This window comes from Phyllobates terribilis, unplaced genomic scaffold, assembly GCF_046119375.1.
Source record: "Phyllobates terribilis strain yellow unplaced genomic scaffold, ASM4611937v1 Scaffold_13__5_contigs__length_258822181, whole genome shotgun sequence".
In the NCBI taxonomy this organism is placed as follows: domain Eukaryota; kingdom Metazoa; phylum Chordata; class Amphibia; order Anura; family Dendrobatidae; genus Phyllobates; species Phyllobates terribilis.
In genome coordinates this window covers 87132258-87160147 of record NW_027362773.1, presented here as the reverse complement: position 1 = coordinate 87160147, position 27890 = coordinate 87132258, and the positions used below count along the sequence as shown (strand labels likewise).

The 27890-nt window shown below is 35.6% G+C and overlaps 1 protein-coding gene across 1 annotated transcript in view; it reads right to left on the bottom strand.

Annotated features, from left to right (window-relative positions):
• Positions 1–27456, bottom strand: part of ALX4 (ALX homeobox 4) — a 116626-nt gene extending 89170 nt beyond the window's left edge. Inside the window, exon 1 of the mRNA XM_073658163.1 lies at positions 26678–27456. Within this exon, the coding sequence (XP_073514264.1) occupies positions 26678–27065 (388 nt within the window). The 5' untranslated portion in view covers positions 27066–27456. The remainder of the gene's footprint in view (positions 1–26677) is intronic.
• Positions 27457–27890: the final 434 nt, after the last annotated feature.

Below are 27890 nucleotides of genomic sequence, written 5' to 3'. Positions count from 1 at the left end.
TTATTTTATTTATATACCAACTAGGCTCAGAAGTGCACTGGTAGTCATCAACACCTCCTGTATTGGTCCTGAGTTACATCCTGTATTATACTTCAGAGCTGCACTCACTATTCCGCTGGTGCAGTCATTGTGTACATACATTACATTACTGATCCTGAGTTACATCCTGTATTATACTCCAGAGCTGCACTCACTATTATGCTGGTGCAGTCACTGTGTACATACATTACATTACTGATCCTGAGTTACCTCCTGTATTACACTCCAGAGCTGCGCTCACTATTCTGCTGGTGCAGTCACTGTGTACATACATTACATTACTGATCCTGTACTGATCCTGAGTTACCTCCTGTATTATACTCCAGAGCTGCACTCACTATTCTGCTGGTGCAGTCACTGTGTACATACATTACATTACTGATCCTGAGTTACATCCTGTATTATACTCCAGAGCTGCACTCACTATTCAGCTGGTGCAGTCACTGTGTACATACATTACATTACTGACCCTGAGTTACATCCTGTATTATACTCCAGAGCTGCACTCACTATTCTGCTGGTGCAGTCACTGTGTACATACATTACATTACTGATCCTGAGTTACCTCCTGTATTATACTCCAGAGCTGCACTCACTATTCTGCAGGTGTAGTCACTGTGTACATACATTACATTACTGATCCTGTGTTACATCCTGTATTATACTCCAGAGCTGCACTCACTATTCTGCTGGTGCAGTCACTGTGTACATACATTACATTACTGATCCTGTACTGATCCTGAGTTACCTCCTGTATTATACCCCAGAGCTGCACTCACTATTCTGCTGGTGCAGTCACTGTGTACATACATTACATTGCTGATCCTGAGTTACATCCTGTATTATACTCCAGAGCTGCACTCACTATTCTGCTGGTGCAGTCACTGTGTACATACATTACATTACTGATCCTGTACTGATCCTGAGTTACATCCTGTATTATACTCCAGAGCTGCACTCACTATTCTGCTTGTGCAGTCACTGTGTACATACATTACATTACTGATCCTGTACTGATCCTGTGTTACATCCAGTATTATACTCCAGAGCTGCACTGCGTAATAAATTGTGGGTGCAAGACACAAGTATAATATTCTGTCTACATGAGTCATCATAGTACTTGTTCTTAGCATTGCACAGTGTGTGTGAACCAGCCGTTTATGATATAATATGGCTATACACTAATGAGGAGTAACAGTAATGCAGCGCGCTGCCTCTTTAGATCCAAAGCATAAAATGCCCATGTGTTTATGCCAAATGTCTGTGTACAAGGAGCTCTATAGTAAACACAAGGAAAAACACTAAGGTCTTTCAGATTGGGATCTCATCCATAAAAAGAAATTCGGCAGAGAGACAACATGTCCCGGTCACCTCCCCCTCCTGTGCCCGTCACAGCATAAGCATTAAATACATAAAGAATATAATCTTAAAAGGTTTTCCCCACTGAAGATTAATCATCATATGAAGTCACGCAAAAGTTCAGAAACTTTCTAATTCTTCGAATCTAAATTTTTCACCATTTTCAAAGTATGTTCTTGCTGTCAGCGAATAGAAACACTGATCATATGCAATGGACATACAGTCATATGAAAAAGTTTGGGCACCCCTATTAATCTTAACCTTAATGTTTTATAAAAATTGGTGTTTTTGCAGCAGCTATTTCAGTGTGATATATGTAATAACTGTTGGACACAGTAATGTTTCTGCCTTGAAATGAGGTTTATTGTACTAACAGAAAATGTGCAATCTGCATTCAAACAAAATTTGACAGGTGCATAAGTATGGGCACCCTTATCATTTTCTTGTTTTAAATACTCCTACCTACTTTTTACTGACTTACTAAAGCACTTTTTTTGGTTTTGTAACCTCATTGAGCTTTGAACTTCATAGCCAGGTATATGCAATCATGAGAAAAGCTACTTAAAGTGGCCACTTGCAAGTTGTTCTCCTGTTTGAATCTCCTCTGAAGAGTGGCATGATGGGCTCCTCAAAACAACTGTCAAATGATCTGAAAACAAAGATTATTCAACATAGTTGTTCAGGGGAAGGATACAAAAAGCTGTCTCAGAGATTTAACCTGTCAGTTTCCACTGTGAGGAACATAGTAAGGAAATGGAAGAACACAGGGACAGTTCTTGTTAAGGCCAGAAGTGGCAGGCCAAGAAAAACATCAGAAAGGCAGAGAAGAAGAATGGTGAGATCAGTCAAGGACAATCCTCAGACCACCTCCAGAGAGCTGCAGCATCAACTTGCTGCAGATGGTGTCACTGTGCATCGGTCAACTATACAACGCACTTTGCACAAGGAGAAGCTGTATGGGAGAGTGATGCGAAAGAAGCCATTTCTGCAAGCACGCCACAAACAGAGTCGGCTGAGGTATGCAAAAGCACATTTGGAGAAGCCAATTTCTTTTTGGAAGAAGGTCCTGTGGACTGATGAAACCAAGATGGAGTTGTTTGGTCATACAAAAAGGCGTTATGCATGGCGGCAAAAAAACACAGCATTCCAAGAAAAACACTTGCTACCCACAGTAAAATTTGGTGGAGGTTCCATCATGCTTTGGGGCTGTGTGGCCAATGCCGGCACCGGGAATCTTGTTAAAGTTGAGGGACGCATGGATTCCACTCAGTATCAGCAGATTCTTGACAATAATGTTCAAGAATCAGTGACAAAGTTGAAGTTACGCAGGGGATGGATCTTTCAGCAAGACAATGATCCAAAACACCGCTCCAAATCTACTCAGGCATTCATGCAGAGGAACAATTACAATGTTCTGGAATGGCCATCCCAGTCCCCAGACCTGAATATCATTGAACATCTGTGGGATCATTTGAAGAGGGCTGTCCATGCTCGGCAACCATCAAACTTAACTGAACTGGAATTGTTTTGTAAAGAGGAATGGTCAAAAATACCTTCATCCAGGATCCAGGAACTCATTAAAAGCTACAGGAAGCGACTAGAGGCTGTTATTTTTGCAAAAGGAGGATCTACTAAATATTAATGTCACTTTTCTGGTGAGGTGCCCATACTTATGCACCTGTCAAATTTTGTTTGAATGCAGATTGCACATTTTCTGTTAGTACAATAAACCTCATTTCAAGGCAGAAACATTACTGTGTCCAACAGTTATTACATATATCAAACTGAAATAGCTGTTGCAAAAACACCAATTTTTATAAAACATTAAGCTTAAGATTAATAGGGGTGCCCAAACTTTTTCATATGACTGTATAAACACAACAGAAGTATATATCCATCTCCTATCCAGCTTGTTACAATGTATCCATGTTTATCCTTCCTATTACATACCTCGGTCTGGCTGTAAGGCATCTGTCTGCCACATCAGCCCGTCCCCTCTGCCATCTCTGAAATAGGCGATCAGAAGTAAAAGTCCTAAATGTGACAGCAAGTAACTGAGGGGTACATCACATAGTACATCATATAGGGAAGTCTGATAATCCAGCAATGTGTGGACACCATTTATGCCAGATTAAAGGGAATGTATAATCAGAAAATGACTTATTTTAAAATTTGGCTATTGTGTTACATGTAGCTAAAAAAAAGAAATTTTCATTTAGTATTAAAAACAGAATTTTTAAACTGATGTTCACAAAAATGTTAAGCCCTGTTAGTATATTTTGAATTTAATAGTATAACCACTGTTAATAAGATTATTAAAATATTGTTGTTATTCTCCTGTCGCTCCCTCTATTCCCTTCTTTCATCTTCCCTAAGTTTACCCAATAAAGATCAACTTTCTTTCCTTTCCATACCCTTACCCCTTCCCCTTCTAACTGTTTATAAAACTTTAATAAAATGATTGGAATTAAAAACAGAATTAGTAATCTTGCAATTTTCACACTGGCCTCAAAGGCTATTTTAGACTCATACTTTCTGTCCTTTTAGTAGGCTCCTTATCATGAGAGTCAGGAACACAGTGAAAAGGTAACACCTTTATACACAGCTGAGAAGAGAGGATTCACCAATAAAAATAGGTGATGTCACAGCTCACCTCCTCCTCCTTGTGTACAATGACTGATAACACCTCTATATACAGTAGATAACACAGGATCCACCATTCACAATAGGTGATGTCACAGCTCACCTTCTCCTCCTGTACAATAACTGATAACACCTCTATATACAGTAGATAGCACAGGATCCATCATTCACAATAGGTGATGTCACAGCTCACCTCCTCCTGTACAATGACTGATAACACCTCTATATACAGTAGATAACACAGAATACACCATTCACAATAGGTGATATCACAGCTCACCTCCTCCTCCTGTACAATGACTGATAACACCTCTATATACAGTAGATAACACAGGATCCACCATTCACAATAGGTAATGTCACTTCTCACCTCCTACTCCTCCTGTACAATGACTGATAATACCTATATATACAGTAGATAACACAGGATCCACCATTCACAATAGGTGATGTCACAGCTCACCTCCTCCTCCTTTACAATGACTGATAACACCTCTATATACAGTACATAACACAGGATCCACCATTCACAATAGTTGATATCACAGCTCACCTCCTACTTCTCTTGTACAATGACTGATAACACCTCTATATACAGTAGATAACACAGGATCCACCATTCACAATAGTTGATGTCACAGCTCACCTCCTCCTCCTCCTGTACAATGACTGACAACTCCTCTATATACAGTAGACAACACAGGATCCACCATTCACAACAGCTGATGTCACAGCTCACCTCCTACTCCTCCTGTACAATGACTGATAACACCTCTATATACAGTAGATAACACAGGATCCACCGCTCACAATAGGTGATGTCACAGCTCACCTCCTACTCCTCCTGTACAATGACTGATATGATAACACCTCTATATACAGTAGATAACACAGGATCAACTAATCACAATAGGTGATGTCACAGCTCACCTCCTCCTCCTGTACAATGACTGATAACACCTCTATATACAGTAGATAACACACAATCCACCAATCACAATAGGTGATGTCACAGCTGACTCTGCTCTTTCTCTTCACAATCACCTTTGCACACGCTCATTAGGAGCTTCAATACAAGATTGGCTCAGAGTCTGTTCCTTGCAGCTAATGTTCATGTGTTGTTTCCAGAAAAAGCAGGAATTTAAAGTCTTAAAAAGCCCCAGTATCTAAAGTAAAAGAATTGCAATTTTTTATTTTTTTATTTTTAATACACTGTGATGTGGAAATGGAAAAAAATATTGCCAAAAAATTGTTTAAAAATACAATTAAATGCAAAAACCTGATTTAAGAATAGGTCATTTTCTGATGATACATTGCCTTTAAAAGAATTAAAAAAAAAATCCATTTAACCCTAAGTGTGAATATTCTCTGCAGCCACTAACCCGGCAATGTAAATGTTCAGCCCCATTTGCGGTAATAACGGCCTTTCCATCTGTATAAATAAGTGAATGGTATCGGCGGATATTATGTTGTAAACCGAGTATAATGGCTTTTGAGTAAAGTCTGTGTGAGTGCGAGCGTCCTGCAGGGATTATTTCCTGTGTAAAAAGGTTCAGCTCAGATAGATCTGGAACTTTATACCGTGAAGATAGAATGACGGCTGCGGAGGTAATACAAGCAAAAGCAGCGTGCGCCTCTCCCGCAGCTCTCAGAGGAGTACTGCCAGGGTCCGCTGGGATTTGTAGTATCAAAACAGCTGAAATTAAAACCAAATCAGACTTTGTGAATACCTTGAATATTTGCAGCAAATTTTTCTGTGCCAGAAGACAATGTCTTGGCACATAAAATACGCAATTTTTTTGCTGCATTTTTGCAGTTTTTTTTTTCCTCCATGAATGAAAAACGCTGCAAAAAAGCTGAAAGAATTAACATTAACAAAAAAGTTTTGATGGTTCAAATCTGCAAATAAAAAATGAGCAGCAAAAAATGTGAATCAGAGTTCAGAAATCTCATTAATTTTGCTGATACAGTAAGATGCTGCATTTTTGATGCAGTAATAATGCGTGGAAAAAAAAGAGTGTGAACAAGCCCTAATGATACATACATATATAGATAGATACATAGATGATAGATAGATAAATAAAAGATGGATAGATATATAATAGATGGATGGATATATTGATAGATAATAGATGCACAGATAGATAGATAATAGATAGATAGATAGATAGATAATAGATAGATAGATAGATAGATAGATAGATAATAGATAGATAGATAGATAGATAATAGATAGATAGATAATAGATGGATAGATAGATAATAGATAGATAGATGATAGATAATAGATAGATAATAGATAGATAATAGATAGATGATAGATAGATCATTGATAGATGATAGATAGATAGATAGATAGATAATATATAGATAGATAGATAATAGATAGATAGATAGATAATAGATGGATAGATAGATAGATCATTGATAGATGATAGATAGATAGATAGATAGATCATTGATAGATGATAGATGGATAATAGATAGATAATAGATAGATAGATAGATAATAATAGATAGATAGATGATAGATGGATAATAGATAGATAGATAATATATAGATAGATAGATAGAGAGATAGATAGATAATAGATAGATAGATAATAGATAGATAATAGATAGATAGATAATAGATAGATAGATAGATGATAGATAGATAATAGATAGATAATAGATAGATAATAGATAGATAGATAGATAATAGATAGATAGATAGATAATAGATAGATAATAGATAGATAGATAATAGATAGATAATAGATAGATAATAGCTAGACAATAGATGGATAGATAATAGATAGATAATAGATGGATAGATAATAGATAGACAATAGATGCATAGATAAATAAATAATATAGATAGATTGATATATAGATAATAGATAGATAATAGATAGATAGATAGATGGATAGATAGATAAATAGATAATAGATAGATAGATAGATAGATAAATAATAGATAGGAAAAGGATAAACAGATACTGTAGAAAGATAGCTTTTTCTCATATGTATTTTAGCAAAATGTAACACAAATACGCCCCATGTGAACTAGCCCATCTATACAGTATTAAATTCAGTCCATCGGCTAAACATGGTAATTGTAAGGATCTGTTGGAATATTCTGCTGAAAGTGCTGAAAAACCTGGTAGGTACGAACATAAGTAAGGCAAGTTTGAAATAAACGTGTGAATAAAATAATTAAAAATGTGCACATACGTAAATTAAGAAGAAAAAAAATGAAATGAGAATGAGCACACTCCTGATATTAATTCAGGAAAATCATGAGGAATTTCAAATTCTCTTCACAATGCAGCGCTCTGTGGCCAGGAGATGTCACTGGTATAACCATGGAGCCATGTAATGGGGTCTGTCAGTAAGGCTGTGTGCCCACCAGGAGTTTTTGATGTTGCGTATTTTCGTTGCATCAAAAATGCAAAAATACAAGTAACCAAAATTACTTAACGGGTGCCGAAAATCTGCAACATCAAAAACCTCACCAGATGCCATCGTGGGAACATAGCCCAACACACAGTATATGGCGTTTGCCTCCTTGTCTACAAAGGTCACTGCAGTTCAGTTAGAAAGATATTTCCTCTGATGAAGACATTATCTTATGCAACTGGTTTTACATTATTGTCCTAAAGCATAAAAATATCCCATTTTATGTATCCTAATGGTTCTGTAGACACATCGCAGGATGCCTCCATATGTGCGGCATCATAGAGCAATGCTTCTATGGGAGAATATACACCATGGAACATAATGATACTTTTTGTCACATTCTGTGTCTTTGTATGATATTGATGGCATTCAGATAAACCGTGAGGGGGCAAAGATTTATATAGGTGCCATGTTACCGGGGTACATAAGTCTGCATCTTTCCTCCATGAGAGGTATATATCTCTCATAGGCTCCAATTGTTAAAAAAAGGAAGCATATGTATTATTATTGCCTCTGCCTACAATTGTTCAATAACAAATATTTTTTTATTATTATTATATGAAATATAAAACAGGATAAAGATGCATTCTTTATATTTATTCTGGCTAATGAGATTTTTTTAATATATTTTTTAAACGTCATTAGTTTCCGTATGACATTTTTATGATCATATTATTTGTATTTTCTAATTACTATTTTTATTAAATGTAACATCCTTCACTTGTTCCAATTTAATTCTTTTCAATAATACATTTTATTTCAGAACTATTACAGTTATGGCTTTTTTTCCCCTCTATACCTTTAACACATTAGTTGCAATTATTTAAGAATAATTTAGATTCAATTGCTAATAGTTTTTTTCTTCCTAGAGATCAGAAGTTAGAATATTGATAATAACTCACATCGCTGTAATATTATATATAAATTGTACTTGTTATACAAACAGGAATTTCCTGTTATTAAAATGTAAGAAAATGTTATTTTATTTTTTTTACCTTCTTACCAGAAAAGAACAGCCGGTTCTAGTTCTTTTTTTTTTTTTTTTAAAGGTCCTAAAAACACAAGGCCGTCACAGGGATCTGGAAGAGCAGGGAGGCTATTGAGTAGGAGAAACTCTATATCCAAACCAGATCACCCCCTAATAAAAACAGATTGCGGGTAACCAGATTTCATCAGGCTTCACGCCAACTCGAAGGGGCAAGAAAAATTATAGCAGACGCTGGTACTTGTAATAAAATATATCATATACATTATATATATATATATATATATATATAAAGATATTTTCATATACACACATACATGCACCTTCCCTCTAAAACAAGCACAGCCCAAAAGAAGCCGTAATGCTGCGGATGCTCGCTACAAGGGATTTACATTTTCACAAAGTAAGAAAAAGCATCACCAACTTTTTGAAATAATTTCCAGATAGCAGACTGAGAAGCAGATGCAGATCAGGACGCCGAGTACAGCAATGAATGTTATTTTTTCATAAATCAATAGTACACATGAAAATAAGAAACTTTGTAATGTATCTGATCAGAGAAATCTGCTTCTTTCTCCTCCTGGACTGATCATTCATTCTCAAAATTCTCAGTTCATGGGTAAAATCTGTTTTCAGTGAATACAGACTTTCCCATTACTGAGAAAGGAGATTGCTGTTGGTGCTCATAATGTTCTATGGAGAACTTGCAGCAGAATGTCTGTGTCTGACTCTGGTTCATAGAATTTTATGAGCACAAATTGCCATCTCCTATCTCAGTAATGGGAAAATCTGTATTCACTGAATATGGATTTTACCCATGAATTGAGAGTGAGAGATCAGTCCAGGAGGAGAAAGAAGTGGATTTCTCTGATAAGATACATTATGACGTTACTTATTTTCAGGTGTATTATTGTTTTATGAAATAAAATTGAAAACGATGGTTACTCTTTAAAGTACAAGAAACAACAAAAACTGCAAAAGTAAAAAAGAGGCATAATACTTATTTTACTCACTTATACAGCACTATCATATTCCACAGCTCTTTACAGATATCATCATCGCTGTCCCCATTGGGGCTCACAATCTATATTCCTTATCAGTATGTCTTTGGAGTGTGGGAGGAAAATGGAAAACCCAGAGGAAACTCACACAAACACAGGGAGAACATACAAACTCCTTGCAGATATTGTCCTTGGTGGGATTTGAACTCAGGACCCCAGCGCTGCAAGGCTGCAGTGCTAACCACTGAGCCATGGTGCTGCCCACTGTACAGTGCTAACCACTGAGCCACTGTGCTGCCCCTATAATATGTCATGTACCATGATGTAATATATTATAAAGTATTAGTACCTTCAATGCCTGCCAAGCTTTACTAGCTATCCATCTATCAGAAAAGAAAATGAAGCTGCACTATATACAAAGCACTCCAAAAAAAAAGGCAGCCCTCCAGGATCAAATGAAAAAGGTACAGACTTTAACTATCCCAGTGATGACATTTCTGCTCAGATTGATGGAGCCTTTTTCAAGTGATACAATTGCAACAATAACAATATTATAACCTCAAAAAGGTTCTAACAGTCTTAGACTATGTTCACACACGTGTTTTTTTCTGCAGCTAAATCTGCTGATAACTTTTCTCTGGCAGGAAAACAGCTTTGTCAAAAATGCAGGTTTTCCTGCGTTTTTTGATGCGTTTTTTCCAGGGTTTTTTTTTTTTCACTGTCCTTCTGTCTCTATTTAGGCATGTACATGAAGTTCTGTGAAAGAAAAAGAACCCCATTCTATTTTGCCATCAAAAACGCTGAAAAAACGCAGGTGAGTTTTTTGCTGTATTTTTAGTGCGTTTTTGCTGTGTTTTTTTCACCACCCATTACTTCCTATGGGTGAAAAAATGCTGCAAAAACGCTGAAAGAAGTGACATGATCTATTTTCCAAAAACACAACCAAGGCAGAAAATACACAGCAAACAAAAAGCAAAGTGTGAACAGAGAATTCTGGTTTCTCATAGACTTTGCTGGTTCTGCAACACGCAGCTGACAACTTGTATAAAAATCTGCTGAACATGCGAAATGTCACCGTACAGGATAGTGAAGGACGGCATCTTTCTCATCTTATTTTGTATCGCTGACCACTTTTTATCTATCTAGATTTGTATTTATCCATCTATCGATCTATCTATCTATTATCTATCTATTATCTATCTATTATCTATCTATCTATCTATCATTCTATCTAGATTTGTATTTATCTATCTATTATCTATCCATCTATCTCATATCTATCTATCTCTCTATTATCTATCTATCTATCTATCCATCTCTTTATCCATCTATCTATCTATTATCTATCTATCCATCTCTTTATCCATCTATCCATCCATCTTTCTATCTCTCTATCTATCTTTCTATCTATCCATCTATCTATCTATCATCTATCTTTGTATCTATCTAGCTATCTATCATTCTATCTATCTATCTATCTAGATTTGTATTTATCTATCTATCTATCCTCCTTATCTATCTATTATCTATCTATCTATTATCTATCTATCTATCCATATTTCTATCTATCTATCTTTCTATCTATCCATCTATCTTTGTATCTATCTATCTATCTATGTATTATCTATTTATCTATTATCTATGTATTATCTATCTATCTATTATCTATCTATCATCTATCTATCTATCTATTATCTATCATCTGTCTATCATCTATCTATTATCTATCATCTATCTATTATCTATCTATCTATCTATCTATTATCTATCATCTATCTATCATCTATCTATTATCTATCTATCTATCCATCTATCTATTATCTATCTATCTATCATCTATCTATTATCTATCTATCATCTATCTATTATCTGTCTATCTATTATCTATCTATCTATTATCTATCTATCTATTATCTATCTATTATCTATCTATCTATCTATTATCTATCATCTATCTATTATCTATCTATCTATTGTCTGTCTATCTATCTATCTATCATCTATCTATTATCTATCTATCTATCTATCCATCTATCTATTATCTATCATCTATCTATTATCTATCTATCTATCCATCTATCTATTATCTATCTATCTATTATCTATCATCTATCTATTATCTATCTATCTATCCATCTATTATCTATCTATCTATCATCTATCTATTATCTATCTATCATCTATCTATTATCTGTCTATCTATTATCTATCTATCTATCTATCTATTATCTATCTATCTATTGTCTGTCTATCTATCTATTATCTATTATCTATTATCTATCTATCTATCTATCATCTATCTATCTATTATCTATCTATCTATTATCTATCATCTATCTATCTATCTATCTATCTCAATGCATCATGCACAAAGAAGCCGGGTGGTCCTTCAGATAGAACAGTGTCCCTTGCAGCAGATTTCTATTTTCACATCTACAAGGGTCTCCATTGCTTCTCCCCCTCTATATTAGATCCATATGCTCTAAAAGAAAATATAAAAGGGGTTGTGTAAATGAGATAACCCCTTTTATGTGCAGGAGCTCAGCCTGGGTGCCCAATATCAAGAAGGTGGTGGAGAGACAAATATTTCCTAGGAAATACAATGTTGAAACTGATCATCCTTTAATTTTTTCGCCCATAGATGAGATGATATATGGATATTGTAGCGTTGGGTATATCCGTCCCCTATTGTCACCATAGTGCTACATTACGTCAAGGTTCTTGATTTATACAACATATACACCTCGTATTTGAGGATCTAGAAGAATTTATCTGTTTTCTTTGAATTTTGACAGCAAAGATCCCAGGAATGAGGATTTGGTGCTTTCTTATTATTCAGTATCTTACAGTTTTAGCAAAGTGAATGGCATTTCTAGAAATCTCCTGCCCGCTGTGTTTTATTTTTTGTTTTTACCTGCCATGTAATTTAGAAATCTGCAAAAAAAAAAGTTCAACTTCACTTGTTTTATTTGCAGATTTTTCCCATTGACTTGAATGATACGAGGAACATTCACAGATAGAAAAAGAATGTAATCCGCACATGACTTTATGAAGTTTTAGCAAAGCCGAGGAAGTTTCCAAAAAAACCACATTTTTATTTAAAAGAAGTAGAAGTGCTCAGAAAAAAGAAAAAGCAGGACAGGAGCGCCTCACAGCACTATGTTTAGATATGTATTGCTCTCTGTTATCAGCCAAACTCATATACAATTTATTACAAGTATGTGTATGTATATATGAATTGTATACGAGTCCGACTGATAACAGAGAGCAATACATATATAAACATACTACTCTATGAGGCACTCCTGTCCTGCTTTTTCCTCTTTCTGAGCACTGGTATATGGGTTTGGCTGATAACAGAGAGCAATAGCTTAACTTCTCACATTTCTCAGTAGTGCCGGAAGTCCAAAAAAATTTGTAAAGTGCATCAATATATATAAACTCCGTGTCTGAAAATATACTTTTGTCTCCAATATTTGCATATTTACACAGCACTGCTTATCTGTCGTTACCGCTATGTATCTTGAGAAGTAACTTTCTAGATTTGTAATAAATTAATGTTTGTTAGGCTATGTTTACACATGTTGGGTTTTTCAGCGTCACAAATTTGCAGCAAAACCTCGGGCAGGAAATCAGCTTTGTCAAAAGCTCAGGTTTTGCTGCGTTTTTTGAGTGTTTTTTCAGCGTTTTTTTCACTGTCCTTCTGTCTCTATTTGTGCACGTACATAAATCCTCGATCAGACATCAGTTTTCACGGGCGCAGATCATTGTAGTCTATGGCTCTGTTCACATGTCCGTTTTTGATTGGAGTCACGGATTAAAATGAGTCCATACAAGTCTATGGGTGCGTGAAGATCACGGACGGCGTCAGTGTACGATCCCAGGAATGGACGGGAGAAGATTTGTCATTTATTTATTTATCTGATTTATTTTTTTCATACGAGAAAATCACTGATAAAACTGATGATAAAAACTGTCACCGATCAAACACTGATGGAACCAGTATGAAAAACACTGATGGAACCAGTATGAAAAACACTGATGGAACCAGTATGAAAAACACTGACGGAACAAGGACATTTTTCTGTATTTTTCCATGTCCGCGAAAAATCATTGACAATTATAGTATGTAAGGAGTGATGAAAACTGCAGTCCTATGTAACAAACTGGGAAACTGAGCTGAGCTCCGGCAATTCAATGTAAAGCTGTATGCCCATAAGAAAGCACAGTCTTGGATGACTATATTCTTACATTATTTTACAGTAGGGGCTACATGAGGTATATTAGGAGGCTCTGCAGCAGCTGAGGTGTATTATGATGTTCTGCAGCAGCTGAGGTGTATTATGATGTTCTGCAGCAGCTGAGGTGTATTATGAGGTTCTGCAGCAGCTGAGGTGTATTATGAGGTTCTCCAGCAGCTGAGGTGTATTATGAGGTTCTGCAGCAGCTGAGGTGTATTATTATGTTCTCCAGCAGCTGAGGTGTATTATGAGGTTCTGCAGCAGCTGAGGAGTATTATGATGTTCTGCAGCAACTGAGGTGTATTATGATGTTCCGCAGCAGCTGAGGTGCATTATGATGTTCTGCAGCAGCTGAGGTGTGTATTATGAGGTTCTGCAGCAGCTGAGGTGTATTATGACGTTCTGCAGCAGCTGAGGTGTATTATGATGTTCTGCAGCCGCTGAGGTGTATTATGATGTTCTGCAGCAGCTGAGGTGTATTATGATGTTCTGCAGCAGCCTAGGTGTATTGTGAGGTTCTGCAGCAGCTAAGGTGTATTAAGAGGTTCTGCAGAAGCTGAGGTGTATTATGAGGTTCTGCAGCCGCTGAGGTGTATTATGATGTTCTGCAGCAGCTGAGGTGTATTATGATGTTCTGCAGCAGCCGAGGTGTATTGTGAGGTGCTGCAGCAGCTAAGGTTTATTAAGAGGTTCTGCAGAAGCTGAGGGGTATTGTGAGGTTCTGCAACAGCTGAGGTGTATTGTGAGGTTCTGCAGCAGCTGAGGTGTATTGTGAGGTTCTGCAGCAGCTGAGGCATATTGTGAGGTTCTGCAGCAGCTGAGGTGTATTGTGAGGTTCTGCAGCAGCTGAGGTGTATTATGAGGCTCTGCAGCAGCTGAGGTGTATTATGATGTTCTGCAGCAGCTGAGGTGTATTATGAGGTTCTGCAGAAACTGAGGTGTATTGTGAGGTTCTGCAGCAGCTGAGGTGTATTATGAGGGTCTGCAGAAGCTGAGGTGTATTGTGAGGTTGTGCAGCAGCTGAGGTGTAGCATGAGGTTCTGCAGCAGCTGAGGTGTATTATGAGGTTCTGCAGCAACTGAGGTGTATTATGAGGTTCTGCAGCAACTGAGGTGTGTATTATGAGGTTGTGCAGCAGCTGAGGTGTATTATGATGTTCTGCAGCAGCTGAGGTGTATTATGAGGGTCTGCAGAAGCTGAGGTGTATTGTGAGGTTCTGCAGCAGCTGAGGTGTATTATGAGGTTCTTCAGAAGCTAAGGTGTATTGTGAGGTTGTGCAGCAGCTGAGGTGTATTGTGATGTTCTGCAGCAGCTGAGGTGTATTATGAGGTTCTGCAGCAGCTGAGGTGTATTATGAGGTTCTGCAGCAACTGAGGTGCATTATGAGGTTCTGCAGCAGCTGAGGTGTATTATGAGGTTCTGCAGCAACTGAGGTGCATTATGAGGTTCTGCAGCAGCTGAGGTGTATTATGAGGTTCTGCAACAGCTGAGGTGTATTGTGAGGTTCTGCAGCAGCTGAGGTGTATTATGAGGTTCTTCAGAAGCTAAGGTGTATTGTGAGGTTGTGCAGCAGCTGAGGTGTATTGTGATGTTCTGCAGCAGCTGAGGTGTATTATGAGGTTCTGCAGCAGCTGAGGTGTATTATGAGGTTCTGCAGCAACTGAGGTGCATTATGAGGTTCTGCAGCAGCTGAGGTGTATTATGAGGGTCTGCAGAAGCTGAGGTGTATTGTGAGGTTCTGCAGCAGCTGAGGTGTATTATGAGGTTCTTCAGAAGCTAAGGTGTATTGTGAGGTTGTGCAGCAGCTGAGGTGTATTGTGATGTTCTGCAGCAGCTGAGGTGTATTATGAGGTTCTGCAGCAGCTGAGGTGTATTATGAGGTTCTGCAGCAACTGAGGTGCATTATGAGGTTCTGCAGCAGCTGAGGTGTATTATGAGGTTCTGCAACAGATGAGGTGTATTGTGAGGTTCTGCAGCAGCAGAGGTGTATTATGAGATTCTGCAGCAGCTGAGGTGTATTATGAGGTTCTGCAACAGCTGAGGTGCATTAAGATGTTCTGCAGCAGCTGAGGTGTATTATGAGGTTCTGCAGCAGCTGAGGGGTATTGTGAGGTTCTGCAACAGCTGAGGTATATTGTGAGGTTCTGCAGCAGCAGAGGTGTATTATGAGATTCTGCAGCAGCTGAGGTGTATTATGAGGTTCTGCAGCAGCTGAGATGTATTGTGAGGTTCTGCAGCAGCTGAGGTGTATTATGAGGTTCTGCAGCAGCTGAGGTGTATTATGATGTTCTGCAGCAGCTAAGGTGTATTATGATGTTCTGCAGCAACTGAGGTGTATTGTAAGGTTCTGCAGCAGCTGAGGTGTATTATGAGGTTCTGCAGCAGCTGAGGTGTATTGTAAGGTTCTGCAGCAGAGGTGTATTGTGAGGTTCTGCAGCAGCTGAGGTGTATTATTAGGTTCTGCAGCAGCTGAGGTATATTGTGAGGTTCTGCAGCAGCTGAGGTGTATTGTAAGATTTTGCAGCAGCTGAGGTGTATTGTGAGGTTCTGCAGCAGCTGAGGTGTATTGTGAGGTTCTGCAGCAGCTGAGGTGTGTATAAAATGTTCTGCAGCAGCTGAGGTGTGTATAAAATGTTCTGCAGCAGCTGAAGTGTGCATAAAGAGGTTCTGCAGCAGCTGAGATATGCATGACAAGGATTTACAACAGCTGAGGTGTGCATAATGAGATTCTGCAGCAAGTGAGGTGAGCATTATGTGTTTTTATATCAAATTAGAAGCTTATTCTCATGGTATACATCTACTGAGTTGTATATTATGATGTTCTGCAGCAGCTGTGGTGCATTTAAAGATGTTCTGCAGCAGATAAGTAATATATAATAATGTTCTGCAGCAGCTGGGTCAGCACTACATAATACACATACAGGATTTCAAAGAGACAAGGAAAACTCTAGGTCAGATCATCAGAGTCCGGCAGAGGAGGAGAGATGGGCAGCGCCTATATTCTGCCAATCATTTCTGCATATTCTTCAGGTTCTGACATCGGAATGTGAAGTTTATACAAATATTATTTACAGAACTGTCAACAGAAAATTCCGGCTGTCATGTATCTTCTATATATTTAATGTATGATTTACAATGTAACTAAATATTTCTGTAAAAAACATGTGCGCGTTACGATGTATCATCAGATTTACATTTCTACAGAGAAACATACTTTATTATAGAATGTACATAGGATACAATGTAACGGGATGTGGTACAAATGTGATGTGATGCGCTGGGGGGATTTGTTAAGACCCACGTAATCTACGAAGTATTACTACAAACCTCGTTGGCATAAGATGCACCTGATTGGCGCACACTTCTCAATAACTTAGTTGGGTTGCATGGTGTGTGCCAGAAATATGGCAGCCATGAGCTGGTGTAGATTTACACTATAATTTCAGCCACAAATTATAGTAAATTTGTCGAGCCTTGTTCGGCCCCACCCCCTCCTCTATGCCCCTCCCACTTTTAAGGAAAATTATGTAAAAGGTTAAAAAAAAGTTGCAAATTATGGCATACACCATAATTTGCAACCTTTTTTTTTACACCAGTTTTTGGCATAAATATAACATAATAACGTCCTATTTACCTTTGAAAACTGGAGAACATATTTAATAAAACACCTCTGCTTATTTTATTTTTAGTCATTTTTCAATTTCTTAAGGGAATGTACCAGAAAACTATCTGCTTTCTCTAATCTCTTTTTTTTTCAGCCCCTCAATGCCTTAATTTCCATTTTCCAATGGATTTTTTTTTTTTTTTACTCCAATCTGAAATTCTAAATAATGCAGGTAACCCGAGTATACAAAACTAGCCAAACCCTATGAACAGAGAAAGGTTAATTCCCAAAAATATATAAATCATTTTTCAAAAATTCACATTTTTAATATTTTAGTTTTTTCCCCCCTACTATTTTGTTTAATTCTTATATTCTAGGTACCTTACAACTTTTCCTTTTTTTTCTGTTGACTTGATTCTTTCTGATATGATAATTGTTTACCCCGCTGAGTTTAATATGCTCCAGTACCTCAGGGGGTGCGAAAACGGGGCCTACGCAAAAATTTCATTATGGCTCACACAGTATGGTTGGGCAGAATTGTCCATCAACGATAGAGTCCTAACGTCATCTTTATGTATACCTTGTGTGAACGCATATGGAATACATATCTTCCGCTGGAAGTCGCATACAGATGTACGCAGGTTTTTTGGCTAGTGAATGAGCACAGGTGGTTTGTAATGCACAAAAGTTGCAAGATTAACATTTATGATCTTCAAATCCTTCTGTTTGATGCAAACAATTACAATTACAGTGATGCAGTAAAGACTCCAATGATCCGCACTGGAAAGGTGCACTTATTTATTACAACAGTTTCTGCTCATTGATAATATGCAGGAACTATATAGTCAGGCTGAGAAAGAGCCGGCAAACTCAAAGAACTTGTATCAAGACTTAAAAAATAACTTAAATCTCTTCTGCAAGTAATGTATGTATTTATGTACTGTAGATAGATATATAATTGTGGTGTATTATTTGTAATAATATTTAAATACAAATAAGTTTAATTATTGGTTAAAAAATGATTGTGCCTGTTATGATCAATCTTAACATATTTGTTTAAATGTATTAACTTTCTTACAGCACATTTCACAGGCTTTAGTATGGAGTACTTTATTATTAGTTCATATTAATTAGTGTACTTTTAGTAATAGATGGATAGATAGATAAGATAAGATAAAGACTGATGCAGCAGCTGCAGCAATCTCTCTGTTAGTTTGCTACAATGTATCAATATTAGCTTTTCTTAGATTCTTTGTGGATAAATATTGGATGGATATGAAATAGACAGAAGGTTTAGACAATGCTAATGTGTATTTGGTCCTTCCAATATATTTTTTTAATTGCATAAACAGATAGATTAATAAATAATAATAATAATAATAATAATGATAATAATAATAGATAGATAGAGAATAGATAGATAATACATTTTTTGACAGATTTACTAAACAATGCACCAAACTGCTAGGCTATGTTCACACGTTGCGTTTTTGCAGTGTTATTTTTTTTCAGCAGGCAAAACCTGCTCTCTTGAGCAACTGTGGTTTTGTCAGATACATTTGTCTCTTGTGCATGCTGATAAAGTTTAGTGCAGAAAAAAAAATAACCTGATTCAACTTCCTCAGGTTTTGGCACCAAAAACACAGCAAAACCTGATACTTGTATTTTTTGCAGCGTTTTTCACCCATAGTAAGCAATGGATAATGCAAAAACGCTGAAAAAATGCTGAAAAAAAAACACTTAAAGTAGCGACATGCTGCACTTTGCAAAAACACAGCTCTGACAAAAAAAAAAAAAAACAAGCCGTGTGCATGAGATTTTGGAAATCTTCTAGACTTTGCTGGTACTGTAAAACGCAGCTGAAAATTTACATTAAAAAACGCATAAAAAAAAACGCTGCAAAAATGCAATGTGTGAACATAGCCTTGTAGTGAGCCAGAATTCCCGCACACAGTCCATGTGCCGCATTTATTAAAGGGTTTTAGACACTTTTGTAGGACATTTATCATGAGTCGATCATATGGTGTCTTTTTGTGACTTGCTTTTACCTGTTCCTGACATTTATTTTGCAAGTAGTTTATAAAAATGTTGCACAATGCATGGTAATTTTGGTGCTGACTAGAAAAGGGACACAAAAAGGAGCAAATTGCTGTAGAAAAGTGGAAAAAAATGAATAATTGGACTCCATAATTTCTATTATTGCTACTAGATTGTATTTTCGCCTACATTTACACATTGCAGCGCACATTGGACTTATTAGTTCATGGTCATCTTCTTGAATATCTTTGTGAGCACAAATAATTTTTCTCTTTCTGGCAAGTAGAAATGCCTTCTATGATAATTATGCCTGATAAGATGACGCACATCTAGGGCTTATTCACACGTCAGTATTTTGTATCTGTTTGTATGTCAAAACCAGGAGTGGAACTTACAGAGTAAAACTATAATTGAAAAGATTGAAAACTGTTCTGTATTAGGGGACACTCCTGGTTTTGGCATACAAATACTGATCCAAAATACTGCTGTGTGAATAAAGCCTTAGAGAGATGACTAGAAACACCTTAAAAACTTGAACTCCTGATCCACTTGAATGAGATCATGATTATTTAAAAAATATCTACCAAAACAATTATATATAATAAAATAGTATTTAATAAACATATCAAATTAACTTCTTCTGAGACATGACTGAATTAAAGAAAAAAGTCATCAGTTTAATAATAAATCATTTGATACTTTGATATTTCTAATTATGACTCCATCAGTATGATACATGGTGATATTAACTGATATGCAATAATAATAATAATAATAATAATAATAATAATAAATAGTAGTTTTATGCTATGGGATAGAATCAGTCATCAGAATGAATGAGAAGAAAAAAATTGTAATAGGTTACCAAAAAATAGTGGCCTCCAACCTGTGGCTCTCCAGATGTTGCAAAACTACAACTCTCAGCATGACCTGACGGCTGCAGGCGCTTATAGCTTCCCACAAGTTGGAGACCTCTAGTCTACATTTTAATGTCACCGCAAACAAATTCAAAACAAATTTAAGAAGAAAGTCACTGGTCTTAACTTTATAGTGCAAAAACTATTAACAAAAGTTTGAGTTTTTACTTTCACAATCCCTCTTTTTTTTACCATAGATTTAAAACAGAAAAAAAAAAGTAAAAAAAAAAAAATCAATATATAAACTAAAATAAATGATAAAACACTAAATAAAAGTTTAAAAGGCAAGTATTCATTTGCGTAATCAGAATTAACTTTTTTTTTCTTACAGGATTTTGTAGAATTATACAGAATGGCGAAATTAACATTGGAGATTTTTATTGCAATTTTTATTTTCTGTTAAAAAAAAAAAAAAAAAAAAGGATCTCTCACCAGGTATACTAATTCTATGGGACTAGATCTACTGCCCAACATCTTTAATTAAAAGCAGCAGCATGTATAGGGGTCTTGCTGTGATTTTGGGTCCTATAACCAGGTCTACAAAAAAAGACAACTTGTAAAAATTGCTAAACTTTTGGACACTCGTGTGATTGTGGGTTGACATGACTCAAAGATGTAGCAGGGCTCAGTCCATATTGGTGTTTTATTGGTACTTCCTCATATTTATTTAGATTAAATAAGTATTAATGGGATGTGCCAATGTTTAAATAATTATCTGTAGAAAAATGTAAGAAAATGTCTAAAAATAATTAAAAATTACAGAATAAAAATTCTATAAATGAGTCCGACTGAAAAAAAACAAAAACAACAACTAAAGATAGACATTAAAGCAAACCCAGCCTAATACATAACACTTTCTGCTGTCAAGTTACAAGTCAAAGACATAACGATATTTCATGTAATGTGGCAGATCATAAAGATTATTTATGATAATTGACATGAATATGATGAATACATTTTAAGTTTCTGTCAACTAAAGTATTTTGATTCTTTTGTCCTTGAATAATTTTAGCATTTTGATTGATTTTTAACTTTTATGGGTTTACAGAAAATTTTCAGCCAATTTATTTTTTATATAAAAAAATATTTTATTAAGGCACAACAGCGCTAGTGGGTTTTTTTTTGTTTATTTTTGCAGTATGTCTTTTGATTACTGCAAACTGATTTGCTTTGGCAGCTGTGTTCCTATAGGATTGACATGCGATCTTCAACTAATGCATTTTTTCAAAAACATTTTCCAAAAATCTGTTCTGTAGATTCATTGATTCACTGTTTCTCTAATGAACATTTTTTATTTAATTTTTTATTTATTTATTTTGGGGGAGGAGATATTTAAGCGACTAGTACATCATTTTGCATTGATGTAAATGGTAAGTTGCTGTCATTCTTCGAAAATAAGATTAGGAAAACTTTGTTACAGGATGAAAAGTATAGTGAATCATGGAAGATTTCAGCCAAGTAAAGGGAAAAAAAATCAAAAATTTAGTGTTTCTTTGAAGTCTGCTCAGACTGAAGAAAGGGATGTAATGAGGAATGTCTCTGATAAATCAACCCATAAGTAAAGTAAACATTTTTTCACAATTTGACAAATACTTTATAAAAAAAAATAAAAAATTGTAAAATAAAAAAAACAAAAACATTATATTCAGTTCTATGATAAACAAACATGCATCTGATTGCATCTATTTTTCAATTGGTTACTTTTGGTTTTTAAAGAAAACAAAAAAGGATTGTAAGAAAAAACAAACAAGAAAAGAATAAGACCCCCCTGCCCTCACTATGGGGGGCTATGTATGAATTTTAGCATAGAAGAGTCAATATCAATGGCTTATCTGATAGGAACTAAGACTCTCTTCTATAATGGAATCAGAAATATTAAAAATGATATAATAGAAGCAACGTCTGTAACATATCGATTCAGGAAACTGAATTTTTTAAAGAAATAGCGCTAATTGTAAAGGTCATCAAAAGTCTAGAATAAGATATGAGGATATTACGCATCTAAACGTCTGACATCTAGAAGAAAAGGCTATAATACCAGAAAAAAGCTGGAAAATATGTTGTGGTGAGAATATTATATAGTTATGCAAATGTAATGGCTTTCTAGGAAGAATTGTTCTAAAAACTTACATGGGGAGACCTGTTATTATGATACAATGTGATCCTGATAGTAAACAGCTGATGTATTTTATAGAAGATTGATGCATATATTTTATATGTTCAGGTTGGATTCACACAAGTTGGATTTTATATGTCATTTTTATGGCATTTTTGAGGTTTGCAGCCTTTTTTCACAACACAGCTTGCTCTAGGCATGGCGTGTATATGCCATTTTTAACTGCTCAATGCTTTTTTATAGGATTTAAGGAAGGAAAAAAAACATTACAAAAATGAAATTCATAGAGTTTTTAGGCCTCATTTCCAGATATCCGACCATTCAACTGTTTTTTTTTTGTCCCTCCAGTGTGCTACAAAAACTGATGCTAGAAAACTATGGGATCAGTTCACACATCAGTTGTTGCACTGGACCCTCACAGGAGGCGGATCAGAAAATGCGACATGTTGCGTTTTTATTTTCCGATCTGACCGTATGTCAACGGATGCAGTTTTAACATCAGATGTCAGCAGTTGAGGCACAGAAAAATAATGGATCATCATGCTGTGGATGAATGGAAACCAAAATGTACAAGCTTTTATAAAATGTTTAAAAAGTAGTGTGTATGAAGGAGACCTGATAATAGGTGAAATTACTTGGGAAAAAAAAGTATATATATATTTTATATATATATATATATATATATATATATATATATATATATATATATATATATATATATATTATTTATTTATTTATATTTATTTATTATGCAAAAAATAAAATGGTTACACTTGAAAAAAAATTACACCGGGTGTGCCAAGAGCATCACTTGATTGACCATCTGTTTAAAATGCAAATCGTAATTATATTTTTATCGATTCCATTTATCACACAATTTAGTTTGTTTACCAATAATTGAGCAACCAACATTTTTTTTTTTAATTTAAATCTATTTTTGGACATTACATATTTAGAAGAATCATCTTTGTTCATTATTGTTAATGTTATTTAATATTATTTTTTTATATGGGTCAGTAATAAAATAATAAAAAATAACTTGCCTGCATTATTTTTTATTTTTTTTTACTAATCAATATTCACTACATAGGGGTACAATAGTTAAATGAGCCTGTCTGCAGTACTTTATGCAACAATGACAGGTTGGTTATGTTATCCATAAAAATACAAATTTAATAAAACATTTATACTATCAGAAAAAAATAAATATTTGAGTCTGGACTGCTGCAGACTTCTCCCAATGAACCTGTCAATGTCTTCTAGGACCCCTTTGTAATCTATAGTAAGCTTTCTGCATGGACTGGAGCACATTTTAGCAATATAAAAACTGTCTGATCCAAATCCAGAGGGATATATATATATATATATATATATATATTTTTTTTTTTTTTTTTCCTTTGTTAAATCGGAAGCAGTTTTCTTGCCCCAATAAATAATCTGAGTGTTTGAAGGACAGATTTAAGGCTTCATCCCTCTTTTTGGATGATGTGAGATTATTTTATGGCTGAGTCAGTCACTGACCCATTAATGAGCCCAGAGGAGGCTGGGAGAGCACTAAACACATAGGAGACCAGATAATTATTTGCAGTATCTTCATGGATAAGAATTGCTGGAATAAAATAAACGTAATTGTATCCATATGAATTGGTAATAAATAATCTCATGGCGATTTATTTACTACCAGACACTAACACGATTCTGGGATATTCCAATTAAATTGTCTGCACCTTCCACCTGTCTGGAGACTTCATTTTTAATCCTTATTTTTTGATTTATGGTGAAATCATCCTTAGGGTCTTTTATCGATTTCACCCTTTGCTCCCTTTGATTTAAAGATTCATATCAGATACTTTGCGCTTTGACGCAAATCTAAAATTTGACATAAAATTGCGCAAATTACTGTCTCTTCTGCTACTGGAAAGTTGATGTGCATCTATTGTAACTAAATTAGTTTTCTGTGCAATTTGAACCACATCCTTGTCATGCCCTTATTTGTTGCAATACTAATTATATAACAGATATATTCTGATTTGAAAAGAAGAAGATATTTTTCCTGGATATTTTTGCATGAAGCAGGGAATTTCTTGCACAGAGCACAGATCGCTAAAATTAACCCATAGCTCAGGATCCACAAATTCCACAATTGCTCAGTAAATTATATTGCTGCTTTTAAGTTTATGACTTCTAAAGTACTTACTGACCCCAAGGGCAGGGGTGGATGGGTTTATATACCCCCCTATGTGAGCAGAGGGCTATGCAAGAATAGAAAACTGTAGATCTGATGGAAGAACAATTAGATATACACTTTTACATATGCATCTTATATTTGTTCATTCAGTGATCTCCAATTGTTGGCTCTCCAGCAGTTGTTTCGAAACTACAACTGACCTATACATGCTGAGAGTTGTAGTTTTGCAACAGCTGGAAAGCCACAGGTTAGAGATGACTGATCTAGAAAATCCATTGCACATTATTTGTAGTGGTTGATAGATTATACTGATGGACTAGATGACAAATTGTAATTTCCTAACAGCCTGAAGAGCCATGAGATTCAGTTGATCCATTGTGCAAAATATATAATTATCCTATATAATATAAATAGAATGGGATAACTGACATTTGATGAGTCAATTGCTTCTGATTATATATATATATATATATTAGTATAATATCATATATATTACATTATTATTACATTATTATCATTATATTACATATATATATATATATATATATATATATATATATATATAACCTCATCATGCTGTTCAATAGGGTAACAAATCACATTTGCAACATTGTTGCACTTTGATGATTCGGTGTTCTATTAGCAGAATGTCCATCAGTCACTTTTCCATCAGCCCCATAAACCCCTCTGCAGCACAGTGACCTCTGTAAATAAGACACAAGCCTCATCCAGTACAAACACCCTACAGGGTTCTCTACTCCTTGAATTACATTTAATCCTCATTAATTTTAAGGACACAATAAGAGACTCTGCAAATGTGTCTAATCCAAGATAAAAGGGGCAGTAAAATGAAAGCTGGTGTAAAATTAGTACCCGGAGTAACTTGGGCAAATTAAAAGTTCACAGGGGATTAAGAGTAGTATTATTATTAGACTGAATAAATAATACCTAAAAATAAAGAGCGATCGTCACCGCTGGGGTTTATGATCGTGTTATGACTGGGGGCATCACTATAATGCGGCTGCTATAGATCTCCATGTAGTCAGACATTGGTGGATATAATAAACTTCATTAATGCAATAATGCAAACCCTCCTCCAACCAAAATACAACTATTTAATTTTTTTGTGCTGACACATTTCTTCCATTACTCACGGTTGTTGTAGGATTTCTGGGCTTTGTAGCTGAATTTAAGGCGAATTATAAAGTCACTAAAATATACCAATATTTATTTATACAGATAGATAGATCATATATTCTATATATATTTATATATTATTCTTTATATGTAAATATTATAAATTATCACACATACTCCTCTATTCATTGAATTCACAAACCATAACCCTAGGCTACATTTTTTCCTTACATCAGTACATAAAATGCATTCTATCCATCTGTCTATCATCTAATATGTTATTTATATATCTATATGTTGTGTCTATTATCTATCTTTTTTTTCCCGAATATCTACCCAGTTATTTCTCTGTCTACAGTATCTATCTACCTATTAAGCTATTATATCTATCTCTCATATCTATCTATCTATCTATCTATCTATCTATCTATCTCTTTATCATCTATCTATCTATCTATCTATCATCTATCTATCTATTTATCATCTATCTATCTATCTATCTATCGATCTATTATCTATCTATCTATTATCTATCTATCTATCTATCTATTATCTATCTATCTATTATCTATCTATCTATCTATCATCTATCTATCTATCTATTTATCATCTATCTATCTATCTATTATCTATTATCTATCTATCTATCTATCTATCTATTATCTATCTATCTATTATCTATCATCTATCATCTATCTATCTATCTATCTATTATCTATTATCTATCTATCTATCTATCTATCTATTATCTATCTATCTATTATCTATCATCTATCTATTATCTATCTATCTATTATCTATCTATTATCTATCTATCTATCTATCTATCTATCATCTATCTATCTATCTATCTATCATCTATCTATCTATCTATCTATTTATCATCTATCTATCTATCTATCTATCTATCCATCCAACCTTTATCTAATATGTATCTAGCAGCTGAGCAGGGATGTGGTGGTCTCTTACCGTAGCAGGGAATGAGGGGGTCTCCAGGACTGTCTTGCAGCTTCAGGCTCTCTGTAGGAGACTTGCAGGAGCTGTTCTGCATGTAGATGTGAGGCTGCTGTTGTGGCTGACTGTGGTGAGACTGGTACTTGGTGAAGGAGCCCTGTTGTTGTTGCTGCTGTTGTTCGCTGGTGTTGCCATCCAAAGACTGGCACTCCTGTTGGAAGGAGCCCCTCGACTTGTCTCCAAAGCCTTGTCCTTTGCTGGCCAGGAAAGCAGGACTAAACTTATCACTGGGCTGGAATGCCCTAAAAGGAGAACTCTGGAGCTCTCTGCCTTGCGTGGCCGGGCTGTAGTAACAATCCATGGCAGTGGCTTCACAATAAGACAAACATGGATCAGCATTCATTCCTAAAATAAAAGGCCCGATGTGTCCTTAATTTTTGGAGGGGCACCAGCTCACTAGGAGTTTCTCCTCTAACTCCCTCCCCCTCTACCTCTCCTCTGGTCTCTGGTTTCCTCTCTCACAAGTTCTTCTGCTTTGAGTAAATCTCCTTCCTTCTCCTGGGTCTTGCTTTCTTTCTTCCCCCCTTCTCGGTGTTGTCTTCTCCTCTGCCTCTTTCTCACTCCCTATGCTCTTCCTCTTCCCCTTGTCTCTCTCCTCCTTTCTCTCTCTCTCTGAGATCTCTAGCGATTTGCCCTTGGTACCTTTCTCCTTGTCCAGATACAAGATGCTCCTCACTGTCTCTCCCCCAAACCCAACAATCCTCCTCAGTCAAGTTAATAAGAGGGTGGTGACACAGGGGGGTAGGTGGGGGGTATATGGACCATTAAACTTTCTCCATAAAAAAAGCCTTTTAGATAAAAAATAAGGGAAAGGACACATGACATTAATGTAATTAGGAGGTGAATGTGGAATTGTGTGAGCAGCACAAGGGTTTAGGGTCTGGACACACTTCATTTGCTATGGATTCCTTCAGTTCAGAAGGAGGTGTGTATATCTGAGTCCAGAGAGATGGTAATGTCTCTTTAAATTAACGATCCCCCTCCCATATCCTTTTACCATAAGATATAAAACATATACATACATACATACATGCATATGGCCGTCATGCATATTTTACATATTTTCCAGCAAGTCAATAGCAAGAAAGTACAAATCAAAAACTTATAAAAATAGTAGAACGATACAAAGATTTAGTTACTAAACTACCTAATTATGGGAAGGGGTTGC